At 34.5% G+C, this 13,869-nt stretch overlaps 1 protein-coding gene across 2 annotated transcripts in view; it reads right to left on the reverse strand.

Annotated features, from left to right (window-relative positions):
* Positions 1-817: 817 nt before the first annotated feature.
* The window catches only part of LOC115453480 (tyrosine-protein phosphatase Lar-like), a 53,323-nt gene continuing 40,271 nt past the window's right edge, over positions 818-13,869 (reverse strand). The window contains exons 3-7 of one of the 2 annotated variants that reach the window (XM_037441624.1): positions 13,283-13,411; positions 8,458-8,551; positions 2,883-3,010; positions 2,150-2,318; positions 818-1,312 (exon numbers count right to left, since the gene is read on the reverse strand). In XM_037441624.1, coding sequence (XP_037297521.1) covers positions 1,221-1,312; positions 2,150-2,318; positions 2,883-3,010; positions 8,458-8,551; positions 13,283-13,411 — 612 coding nt within the window. In that variant the 3' untranslated portion in view covers positions 818-1,220. Of the gene's footprint in view, positions 1,340-2,149; positions 2,319-2,882; positions 3,011-8,457; positions 8,552-13,282; positions 13,412-13,869 lie in introns of both variants that reach the window. The other variant, XM_037441623.1, reaches the window with a different exon arrangement.

Below are 13,869 nucleotides of genomic sequence, written 5' to 3' on the forward strand. Positions count from 1 at the left end.
AGGTCATGGAATCATTCGTAGTATTGAATTGTGAACTGGAAGATAGGAGAAAGGCAATAGATCAGACGAGGCATCAAAGTTTGCAAAAAACCAAATTTTTTCTGGTTGATATTTTCACTGGTCTTCGAGTAAGAAACTTATTTATGTCACCTCAATATTTCTAAGTAATTTAATTTAAGGGGAAATGGATAAAACATGATTTTAGAAATCAGTGCTTTATTAAAATGTTATTAGTGTTGAATTTATTCTAAAGGATACAGTCTCGCCTTAAGAGGAACGCACATTACCACCATACTATGTTTCAGGAAGATCGCTTTTATAAACAATAGGTAAAATCAGAATTGTTTTCTAACTAACCTGTAAAATTTATATATCCTAACATTACGCTTATATGTCTACCCTAATACAATATTCTTTAATATGTTTTAATTACAATGAGTTTTAATTTCACAGACATCCTAAATAAAGAGTCTTTGGTTTTGACTAGATCGTTACAAACCACATCAGCCTCGGGCTACATGGCGGTGTTTTTATTTAGAACATCTGTAAATATTTCCCTATACATTATATTTACATTTCATTTAGATTCACATGTTTGCCGAAAAACTTAATTACAATGTACATCACTTAAAACACTGTAAAGCTAGATAGACTGATTCGTATAACTTTCATCGTTATTATTTACAGATTTTTTCACTTCTAAACATTTGTGTTTAACGTAGTATTGTCAGCTGTTTATACATTTCCTGTGTCCTCTATCTTTTACTCAACAGTTTAATATTTTTACCACATTTCAATTTTCTAATCATCTATTACATTTTGCCAATAAATGCGTAACATGCAAATGAATAATACATTCTATTCTGATACATTTAGAATTTCATTTGATTTATGTTGTAAGGAGCTTACGTTTATCGTTATGTATAATGAAATGCCACGTCAGACGTCTATGCTGGACTCACAGAACGAAAATACCACTTTATATTACACTATGTACACTATACGAAACAAGCATTAACTACTCGTTTAGGGATTTATTTAAATTTATATTGTACATAACACAACCCACACTATAAAATAGCGAATGTATTCGGCCCCTTATATTGACACTAGTGGGTTAAAATAGAAAGTTCATTAACACAGTGTCAATATAAACAGCGGAATATAATAAAAATCTTGTATTTACACCGTTTGGATTCTAGTTATGTGTCAAGATAGAGTTAAGAAAGGCAAGAGGCCAACACGAGGCAGTGTGTCGGCGTGGTGGGGGCGAATGCCTGGCCTCCTCGCTGCATGGCCGCGGGGTACTCACCTGATAAAGGAAAAATAGAATTTGCTTCTTTGGCAAAAATTAAAACCGCCCTTGACAATATTGCTTACGCTACATTTAGAGGTTACAGTAACCTAATCGATATACGCTTAGTAAAAAGATGCTGCGAAAATATAATGTAGAACTTTTACGACTAGGCATTTACGCATGTTAAGATAAAATCTGAGTAAGTTTGTACAAAGAACACCAACCATTGTATAAAAGAATATCGTCTTCAAATTGTTATATGACCAACACAAAAGAATATTACTTTAAAACCACTAATAAAAATAAGATTACGGATAACAACGCCCCGGTTAGAGAATAAAAAGATTTTATATCGCAATCTTATGTTCTTTGTACTGACGCACCATTCTTAGGAAACATTTCATCTGATTCATAGCAATCGTTGTCTTAACGATAACAGCCTTCCTCGATTGTTATCCTTGGTAGGGTTTTTAAAATATACTTCGTTTCGGTGTCTCATTCAGATCGTTTATCAAAGAGTCTAAGGTTTTCGCGAATTGTAACTGGATTCTGAGATCAAGCATGTCATCAATTATATAAATGAAACTTGAATCCCGTTTTACCACAGTTGATGTTTTGTCTGTTATTGACTACCTTTATGTATCTTTTATAACAACATACGGTGGCATCATTACTTCTATGTACGTTGTTATTTAAAAATATCGCTTATCTAAATCAATAGCTATCCTGACTGATGGGTGAACTCTTTCTTTTTAAGCTATATATACGAGTATATTTATTTCTTTGGCAGATTTTATATTATCTATGTCTAAATAATTTATCTTAATTTGGCAGTAATACAGCTGTACTCACCATTTAAAACGTGAACCACAATACTCTTGGATTGTGCGTTGCTCGGGTTACACTGGTAGGTCCCGGAGTCAGATGGCCTCGCCTGCTGGATGAGTAGGAACGAAGTCGTGGTCTCGCCCTTCTCAGTCACCACGGACACTCCTCCGCGAGGGGAATCGTAGCTAATGATCTGAGGAATAGTCTTTGGTCAGTTTGGTGCTATTTTTATCAAGTTATAATTATGGTTGTGGGCTTCTTATCCCACGGTCAATCCGTAGAAGGTCGGACCATTGTGCGAGACGTAAACACTGGCTAGCGATTTGGCCAGCCTATTTCTGATCAGAAGCGCAGGGTCTTATTAAGTTCTAGACTGAATTTTCGAAGTGACCCCGGTATATCAAGGATTTCAACATTGTAGATAATAATAATGGTATGGTGCCTTTCAAACAATACAATGATCGTCTAATTGTGTTTGCTGAGAAAAATGAATATCAAAATGAAATTGAAGCTACGTTAAATCTGAATTATACAACGAGATAAAATGACAAAAATACAAGAATTAATACAATGTATGAATGAGTACACTAATTAAAATAACGAAATAATACGTAGCAAGACAATAACGAAAAAACAATGAACTGCGCGCACTTAAAATATGAAAATGTACAAACATCATACATATTCAATACGGAATAGGATAATGAAAGTACGTGTACCAATTACGTAAAAACGAACAAGACAAGAGGATACTTACTGCATCATTATGATTCCAAAATATGTACGCCGGTGGTTCTGGGGAGTACAGAACCACGCAAGTGAGGTTTATGGTACTGCCTCGGTCTATGTAGAGCTCGGGACCGCCGATTATTTCTGTTGTTGGTTCTGAAAAGGAATAATAGATGTCGTTAATGAGCTCTTATTCGTCAAGTAGCAGCGTATTTGGGTAGGTGAAGTTCTGGGCTGAATTCTCCGGCGGAGCAGCATTCTATGTTCATTTTGGAACAACTTCTTTGTTTATTTAAAGTTCTTAAACTACAAAATCAATACTAAGCACATTTGGTCGCCTTGGTAATAAAAAAATGCAACGATATGCAGATTTTAAAAAAGTACCTTTAGTATTGAAATATCGCGGGCCGGAAAAATATCACGTATTATATAAGCGGAAACGACTACCTAAATAATAATATTACGTAAATACTTTATTTTCCTATTAATTGCGTTCAATGACCCCCCAAATTACGTATTACTTGTTATTTGCTTTTATAACTTCAGGACATTGACCTCTACAGCGGATGCTCGTTACGCCATTCACATAACTTCACATCTTTACAATCTATTAGAAAGGTCTCAATAGATATTGAATTGACGTTAATTGGATATTTAATAATGAATCAATGATTGAACAAGAAGTATAGATATGCTTTGCTGGTGGTAGGATATATTTTACATCCGCCAGGATTGGGACCACCGTTCACAAGTTGTGAAACCATAGTGGCCCACGATAATGTGTCGCGTTCGGGATCAGCCTGTGTATATCCGGTTCCAACAGGCCGGCATAATTGTGTTAACTACTGAGGGGTAATCATCTCTCATTTGCCGGCATTCTATTGAACCCCATTTTACTTATCAGGTCAGTGGGGTCATTTTTAAACTGCCCGTATTAAAATAACTCTAACAATAACAAATTATAAATGTGTTCCACAAATACACATTTTTGACATTACGCGTCATGTGAATGAATTGACGTTTTTAAACTAGTCGGAATAAAACACAACTAGTACTTCGTTGGCTTACAACTACAAGGTCCTATGTTAATACTTACTTATGTAGAAAAAATTTGATTGAATATTTTCATGGTAGTAAAAATTAGAAAAGATAATATTCATGGTTCCCCCTTAATTTATCTCTCGGAATTATGTAATTTTCCCTGAAAATGTCTAAGAATCGTGTATTATACATAATTCGATTTGCATTTTAAATATTACATAAAACCTTGTATTAGTAAGCCAACGACTTGTCATTTACGCGTAGTGTACACAATCGTCCCAATTAAGACAATTTAGACTCTTCAGATTGCTAGTTCTAATGGCATATGTTTATCAAAATATATATTATAATGTAATCAATTTTACTCTTTTTCGATAAGTATTACCTTGGGACGTGAATAACTTGATGGTAAAGGTTGCGTGGTTGGAACTAGCGTGCACAAAAATATGAAACGATTTGTATGAAACAATATGTTATTTTAATTTATAGCGTAATTTTGCTGCCGATTTCATGACATAAAATAAATGAAATATTGTAAACGTTAAGTATAATTATAAAAACATACAATAAAAAAGTCTCTAAACTAATGCTCATTTTCAAAGCCTACATTAATTCTTCACAACTAGAAGGATATTTTTGAAAAATAAAAATAATTTAAATGAAGACATTTTAATAATTTTACTCTGCCGTTTATTACTTTATATTAAAACTCTGATAAAGTATTGTCACACCGAATAAATTGATGAGGAGGCTGGAAATTTTACGACCGCCTTATTTAATTTTCTTTTTATAGCTCCCAAGTAAAGACTTATCTACGATGTAACGTCGAAGGCGATGGGTTGGGAATATCAATCACCCCCTTTATTTTTAACTGGCTTATACCCGCGGCTTCACTCGTGTTAGTCTCTTTCTTGAATTAGTTGCTGATAAGGACTATGTTAAGAAAGTAGTTATAAAACTATTTTTAAAAAGAATACTGTAGCATTAAAAGAACGTTTCTAAGTTTTTTTATACAGAGAAGAAAATATCTTATATTCGTTGTCTTTTACTAATTATCAATATGTATTTAACTCAAATAAAAAACGTTAGATATGACTATTTTTCCTTACAACAAAAAAATTTTTTTTTTTTTTTTGAGATGTAAAATATGTAGTTATATTTAGATGTCTTAAGAGTAAAGGTGAATTGGGGCCCTTTTCACACCTTCTAAATAAATGCTAGTCGTCACATAAATGTCCAGAATTATGTTGGCCTGTCTTATTATATTCACCAAACACCCATGGAACTCTTTTAAACAAACCTTACATATAATACGAATTTCAATAATAAACAAGCTAGTCTACATTAAATGGCTAATTTTACGCATTACTCACATAATTACCAAGAGATGCCATTATTTATTTACTAAAAACCTTCCAGATGCCTTAACGGAGGTCGTTTGAGTTTTGTTTTTCTTTCAACCCCGTCGCGTGCGTGCCTTTAATATACCACTGTTAATTAACCGACTTGCCCAAACATGAGTAACGTAAACATTTTGGTGCTAAGTTAACGAACATTTGACGCAAGTGACTCAGACACCCTCGCAGAACAAACAACGCTTCGTTATTAACCTTCCTCTTTCATTTTGTTTTTATCTAGTTAGTAAAATGGGTTTAAAAGTACGTAAACGATTTTTTTAAAGATTATTTGTTTATATTTACTTCTGATGTTTTGAAGACTTTACGGTCTTCTTAGTCACGAGGCGGATTGAAGTCGGGCTTTCAAAGTTAATGTTCCAACTGCATAGACCGTCAATAATCAAAAAAAAAATAAATTATGTATAATTAAAAATGAAGGCAGATATTGTAAAATTAACTTTTCGAACGAACAACACCTCAGTCCGCCCTGTAATCATGAAACCTGCAAAGTCTTCGTAACTTCGGGAGTGAGAATTATACAAATAATCACGAAATAATGGTAAGTAGTTTTATTTTACATTTAAATATGAAAAGTAAGTTTAACTCATACACATAAGTTAATCTGTTCTGGGTTCCTGAGGGATAGGTGTTCAACTAGTGAACTTATGATTAGCTTAATAATACCAAAGTATTAATAATTATAATACATCAATATGTAACAGTAGATGCCATCGTAATATAGAAAATATATTGCGTAATTTTTAAGTGAAGCAAGCGGATTACATACAAATGATAAGCAAACTGATTGTCTATATAACATACATAGTAGATTAAGTAATAAAAAGTGGATATACAAAAAGATAAGCCGGTATCGAAAACATTTAAATATGTAGACTTCACTTCGTGAAATGTGTGTAATGCGATTTTATAAGATAATCGATTTGCCAATACTAGATAAACGAAAAAAAGTTGAACACACTATTATAAAATATACCTATGATACCCCATAAGGAAGAGAATCAAAAAGAAAGACTCTGTGACTTCTATCTCAAAGTCGAAAATGCTTTAAAGCGATAGAATTCAAATCTTTTGTCCTTCGAGACGAGGACTTATTTGGGCAACTCAGATATTTTAGTTAAAATATTCAATAATATTATACCGACAAAAATATTGTAGGAAAATTCTTATATTTCACAAAAATCTCACTGACGTAATATCAATGATCAAAAGTAAAAAATATTAAATACACACAAAAATAATTCTTGGAATATAGAGCCTATTTAATACTAAATTACAATTCACAAACAAAAGAGACAGATATTTAGGTCATCAATAATACTCAGAAAGGCTTATGAAAAGCAAAATATTTAGGTCTGTCGTAATACCGCCTACTCGTCTCAAAAAAGGAGCCTCACCCAAGTAGTATTAATATTTATTGTGCAAACAAAAACGTCTGTGTTCTTACATTGTGTTCTCTGGAAACAACGTTGTAAATGCTAGGCTTCTTGTAGAAATAGGTACTTTGCGAGAGACCCGTTGAATAACAAAATATAGCCGGTATCTGCCTGCGCCTAATAAAATTCTTAAGCTTACTGACATAATTCTGTATTTAGTTATTTAGCTAACGTCGTTTCTGATGTGGCTATAGGGTTTTATGTTTTCTTTTCTTTTATCTCCCTCTGCTGTACTTTAACTTACGCCCGGCAACCATTTTTCTTATACGGGTACGTCAAATTGATCCGATTGCAGTTGATGGTAAATGGAATGGGGTCCAATAGAATGTGTCGAGAGATGATTACCCCTCGGCAGTCGACACAATTATGCCGGTCTGTTGGAACCGGATACAGATAGGCTACTCTCGAATCGTGACACACTTCGTGGGCCTCTATGGCGGGTTTTAACACCTCGTGTACGTTGGTCGCTATCCGAGGGAATTAAAAATATATCCTACCACCAGCAAAGATGAGATCGATTGTCGACGAGCTCTACCCCTTCGCGAGTATCCAATCCTCAGCAAATCGTCTTCGAATAATCTAAATCTTACTCGATCGGAGAATCGAATTTCAGACCTCGTAGTCCACAGCTCATATTAGGTACTATAATTTTGAACAAATAAGTATTTTGACTGCCTCGGTGGCGTAGTTGTACTGCATGCGCGGTACGGCAGCGCTCTGAGGTCCTGGGTTCGAATCCCGAGTCGGGCAAAGTGATATTTGGGGTTTTCTGCTCAATATTAGCCCGGAGTCTGGAATTTGTGCCCGATATGGCGATAGGCTCGCCCCCTATCACATCATGGGACGGAACACACTTGGCGAAAAGTGGGTGCCATGGTTGCGCCTCTGCATACCCCTTCGGGGATAAAATGCGTGATGTTGTGAGTGAGTGAGTGAAATATTTTAATACTAAATTTATTCGCCTACCAACAACGCCCATGTATGGGCCAGAATCCTGATACAATAATCTCGAGATTTACTGTCGTCCTACATAAATTTATAAACAGCTCAACTAGGGTATTTACTTTAAAATATACATATTATATTTTAATGAAAATATAGCCTAATATACTCTATCCTTGAATTCTTGATAGAGTGCGTAAATGTTTTATACGCGTCATTTACCCGCGCTGTGCGAGATTTTAACGCGGCATTTATTTGTACGTAAAAGTAGATAGTATCGCGTTTACACAGCGTTTGACGTATCACGCATCTATCCTATAAGGGTAGGCAGAGACTATGGTGCCACTTAGCATGATTCTGGCATATTTCTCACACTTTCTCTACCTTCATCAATATTTTCATTCATTCCCGCCAGTCCAGAGTACTTTTTACCTGGTCTTTACTAAGATTGTCATTTGACATTGGAAGATTCGGTGCGGTCGACCCTTACCGGCTTTTCCTATAAGGGTAGGCAGAGACTATGGTGCCACTTAGAATTATTCTGGCATATTTCTCTCGCTTTCTCCACCTTCATCAACCTTTTCATGCATTCCCGCTAGTTCAGGGTAGGTCCTTTTGAACTGGTCTTTACTAAGATTGTCATCTGACATTGGAAGGTTCGGTGCGGTCGACCCTTACCGGCTTTTCCAAAACTCTTCAGCGTTTGAAGTGAGTGTTCGAAGCCCGAAAATATGCCGTCTGCATAGGCTCTAAGAAGTAAAACACTTACCAACAACATTAAGGTGAATGAAATGACTCATATGTGGAGTCGTTGATATCTGGCACTCGTATATCCCGGAGTCTCTGTGCTGGGGATATTTTATCTGTAACAAAACAGAAGTTATTAGAAAACAATTATTTTCTTACTACCGATGGGTTACCTTGCATTTGCATACCTGTTCCTAATTCTACTGTTTATGGGTGGTCGTATCGCTTACCACCAGGCGAACGGGAAGCGTTTTGTCATTCAAGTAACAAAAAAAATGGTTTCATTGAACACAAAGAAAGTATTATTGGAAACTTAAGCTGTAAGAATGTAAAACACCATCATACGTTTTATTTTTTAATAAATACATACAAACCTCATCTATAAAAACGAGGAGAGAACTTAGCCTTAGATAAGCACTAATAAAAATTGTATACTTCATAGTAGGTCTCTTGCAAGCCGAATTTTGTGTTTTGTGTTCCTCTGTGCTTTAATTTAATACAATTGGGTTCCAGTTTGGAGGACATTGGACTAGTATAATTAATGACAGTTAAATTTTAACACGCAAGAGTGACGAGCGCAATGCAGTGCTATGGACAGTTTTGTGCAAAATTCTGAGTCACGTTGTTATAGAATATAAATAAATTTACTTAAAATCAAACGAATTATCTCAGAATTTAGTTAAAGTTATTGTGGTTCTTCAATTTGTTTTATTCATCTTCCTTCCTTATGCGTTAATCGAAGCCCTACATTCGCGTATTTGAGCAAATATTTGCATTATTTGGCCAAATCAACATCGATATTGCTTTGCCGAAATGGTGCAAATATGTTGAAAAATACACCAAGTATAGTACCAGTGTAACCCTTTCAAGTATGTAACAGAAAAAAGTTGGCTCCGTTTTGACTCTCGACCGCCTGCCCAAAGTTAACCATTCAACACCAGCCAAATTTGTTCAAAACCACACAGATCGTTCGCTTGGATTCGAACATAAGCTTGGACAATGGAGGTACAAACTTAAAACCAAACTAATTATTATAAAATTAACACAAAAAGTATATCAAATCACTTTTTTACTTACATATTGAAGCTTAAAAGGCAATCGAACCTAAGCGACAAATATCCCGAAAATGAGCTTCGTACGAATTTTTTTGTCATTTATCTAGGTTTTGTATATCTAAGACAATTTTTATTATTATACTTTATTTTTATTAAATAAATTGTTTATTATAAATTATCCTATTAAATACAAAACTAAATAGCTTTACTCAAAAATTACTTGTCGCTTAGATAAAAAATAATCCATCCCAAAACATATACTAACACTAACGATATTTGATGTGGAATCGATACACGTTGAAACAAAAACTCGTGACAACCAACCTATCCACTCACTGGAATTAATGTTACAAAAGCTAATATCCATCACGACACTGCATTTATCTTCGTCATCTATTGCAACTATAAAAAGTATTTTGAAATGAAATGTTACACTGGATTTTATTTAGTAAATAAACTTTATTTTCGTTTGGTTAGGCACGTACTAATAAATACGAATTGTTTTTCTATTTGTAATGTCAAAAGTGAGTAAGCATTTTTAGTTCGGCTGTGGGAAGAAGATAATCTGATCACAGCATGTTATTTATTTAAAAGTATTATATATAAACATTATAATACGAATGGAAGTGCATTGCTATTATTTAACTAAATTTAAAAACTTATGTAAATTCAAAGTATTTTTAAAATTTTTGTAGTTTTTGAAGTTCGTTTTATTTTTTATTAAAAGTTTGTAATTATTTATATGATCGTTGGGCCAAAAATACTTGTGACTTTTTACCCAATTAAAAAAATACTCAGTCACAGCTCGAAGTCAGTACCGTGCTTCGAAAACCATGTAAAGCCGTTATTCCTGATCTCTCTCCGGTCATGTTCGATTCCACTCTCTACGGACTATAAGAGAGAAAAAACAGAGAGCGCTTGTGTATTGCGCACACACACACTATAATCTCCTGCGTGGCTGATCTCCGTTGAGATTGTCACGGTGGCCAAAATTTGGCTAGTAGGGATTCATTATTATACAAATTGGACAGAGATGTACAGGCGTGTTGATAAATAACAAACATCAATCCATCAACTAAACACATTATGGATAAAACATCTCAAAATAGCTAAACTAAGCGGTCTTAAACTTTCAGATGCCATAAAATTAATTTATTCAACGAGACAGAAAATAATAATACTGTGTAACTCAATTTTAAGGTCTGGTGAGCACAAGACAAATCTGCTTTAAAACTTCGTCTTTGCGTCTCTAGAAAACACGTTTACAATGTAATAACTAGAGTGTTTTCTATTTATAGTTAAGAGCTGTTTATTTTGTTGAGTATCGAGTGTGTAAGTGAAAATATTGTTCGAGTTGAATTTCTATATGACTAGCGCCAAAGTCATTTGACTATATAGTTAGTTAGCCCGGACGTAAGGGTCAAATTTTTGCTTCAAAAGTTATTACCAATTAGCAACAAGTCGTTGTCTTGAAATGTCCGTATGACAAGACGTCATAGCGTCCTTATATATTAACACAAAAATAATATATTCACAGAAATAATGCTAATATTTGCATTAAAAACGTGCACGTCATGATATGGAAAAAAGATGAAGTATTTAGATTGATGTTTTGCTATTTAACAGTAGATTGAGTAACCATCATATAACAAACATTTTTGTATGACAATCTTCCCATCTTCCGCTCTATATAGAGAACACTTAGAACTCTTTATACAGCGCATGGTTGTAGAGTACACAAGTATGTTGGCGCAGGGAAAGTGTACGTTATTTTTATTATTATGTATTTTGTAAGTACAATCATTGTATATGATGTGCATATATGGATGCATTTAGCAGTGGATTGAGATAAGTTGATTACTGTTTAAGGTCGGGATGGATTTATTTGACCTTTATTATTAGGTCACGGAGCTCTATTCCGTCTACGAGGGCATATCCGTCTTTTAGCAATTACCGGCGTTCTAATCGAAGGACAACTTTGATAGCCGTATACGGCTATCGAAGCTGTCCTTCGAATAGAACGCCCGTAAATGCAAAACAACGGTTTCTCCCTTATAGATGGAATAGGGACCCCTGTCCTTACAATTAATGTACATAGACGGACAGTTAGTGTCGTAGGCATTGTCTCCCAGTCAACCTTAGAGTGGTGTAGAGATAAACAAGGTACATCAAATACTGGTACTGTGGTGAGCTATGTTCAGCGATATTCGATGTTTTTTATAATAATAAATAATATAATAATATCAGCCCTGTATTATATACTTGCCTACTGCTGAGCACGGGCCTCCTCTACTACTGAGAGGGATTAGGCCTTAGTCTACCACACTGGCCTAGTGCGGATTGGTAGACTTCACACACCTTCCAAATTCCTATAGAGAATTCCTTCCATATGAGAAGTCATATGTGCAGGTTTCCTCACGATGTTTTCCTTCACCGTTAAAGCGAACGATAAATTAACAAAGAATACACACATGATTTTTTATAAGGGCGCGGTAAAGTGAACCCACTGCGCTTGATTGTTAGTGGAGTAAACTCCGGATAGTGCTGACTGATAAGAATTGTTTACCCCTCGTCAGTTTACTATTTATCCCTCAAGATTTAATTCTAAATCATTGCGACCCAAGTTTAGAATTTGCATACAAATATACCAGACCCTTAAAGCAATTATTTTTTTCAAAAACCGTTTCTAAAACGCAACCCTAACTACAATAATCAAATTAAAAGCAAAGCAACAATATAAACACATTGCAGTCAAATATGCGAGACCCTGAAATCAGTTATTTTTTACAAAAACCGTTTCTAAAACTGCAACCCTAACTACAATAATCAAATTAAAAGCAAAGCAACAATATAAACACATTAGACAAACTGTATATAAGCTAACAAAGACAATCCAGTGTACAATCAGAATCCCAGCTATTACGATCCCAAACAATCATCATTATATTCCAGCGAAGGCGAGTAATTAACCAATCGTAGCTAAATGCGAGGAATTATCTCAGAACCAACGTCTTTACTTCAAGTTTAGTTAATAATCTTACTATTTCAACGTAATATCATCTAAGTTAAATGTAGCTGGAATGTTTACGCACCTCTCTAAAACGTCTATGCCTTCTGTAATTGTAATTTTCGTTATTACAACTGTAATCTAAAGTTGGATAAAACTTATCATATTCTTGTTATTCTGATTGCGAGCAATCTTTTGGAATGTAATGAGGATTAATTTGCTGATTTCTGAGTTTGAGTAATTTAAATTACTAAGATAAATTTGAGCATTGTAATGATATTTTCATTAATATTTTTAAGGGATTTAATAATTGCTGGACACGTTATTTATAAGGACCATTGTCTCTGAAGAATATGCAATCAATCTATTGATAATAAGAGATATTTTTAGATTTTATATTTATTTAGTTATAATATAATCTTCGTTATTTACTTGGTAGTCCAATATAAAATGTTTTTTGTTATATAAGCGACTTTATTTAAGTAATAACTAAATATTCTCATGTACCTTCACTCATAAGTGCAACTATGTTTGCCTACGTGATGAATAAAGCATTTTTTTTTCTTTTTCAAGTCAAAGAGATCCAAAACCTTTATCATTGTACTATAATAATTAAAAATTTACTTACACTGACAGTCTACTTGTGTTCTTTGAATCAAGAAATACAATTTTAAATTGCCCGTCTCCATATCAAATCCAGATCACGGCTCACATACTTTACTAATGAGCCGACTAATTCCACTAACTATACGGCATCTGGAGTATATTCCGAGTATGCTATTTACCTGTAATGTCCAATCTTCGGAATGCGCCAAATGTATGGCTCTAAATCGCTGGTCGCTCGTGTACGTGTAGAGTCCGACTGTCAGCAGGTGTATATCGCGATGTCGCACCCAAGATACTTGCATGTTTATCTGTAACAAGAAATATAATGTAAAACAAACGTACATGACGCTATATTCCTCTATTAGGAGAGATGAAACAGGCCGGCATAATTGTGTCGACTGCCGAGGATAATCATCTCTCGTCAGTCGACATTCTATTGGATCCGACTCACCATCAGATGCTGTGGGGTTATGGACGTACACTTATAAAAAAAAATATCGTCACGTGTGTTTCGTCTCATGATGAGATAGGGGCGAGCGTAACGTCATATCGAGCACAAATTCTAGATTCAGGGCTGATACCGAGCAAAAAAACATAATATCACTGCCCGATCCGGGATACGAATCTTTAACCTTAGAAGTATGTCGTACTCCGCACGCCATACAACTACGTCACCGAGATAAATTGTTATTTAAACTCAATATTTTTAAGATATTTCTTTGAGATGAATTTGAATAAATCATAAGTATTTATATTTTATTCATGC

The sequence above is a fragment of the Manduca sexta genome, chromosome 22, assembly GCF_014839805.1.
Source record: "Manduca sexta isolate Smith_Timp_Sample1 chromosome 22, JHU_Msex_v1.0, whole genome shotgun sequence".
Lineage (NCBI taxonomy): Eukaryota > Metazoa > Arthropoda > Insecta > Lepidoptera > Sphingidae > Manduca > Manduca sexta.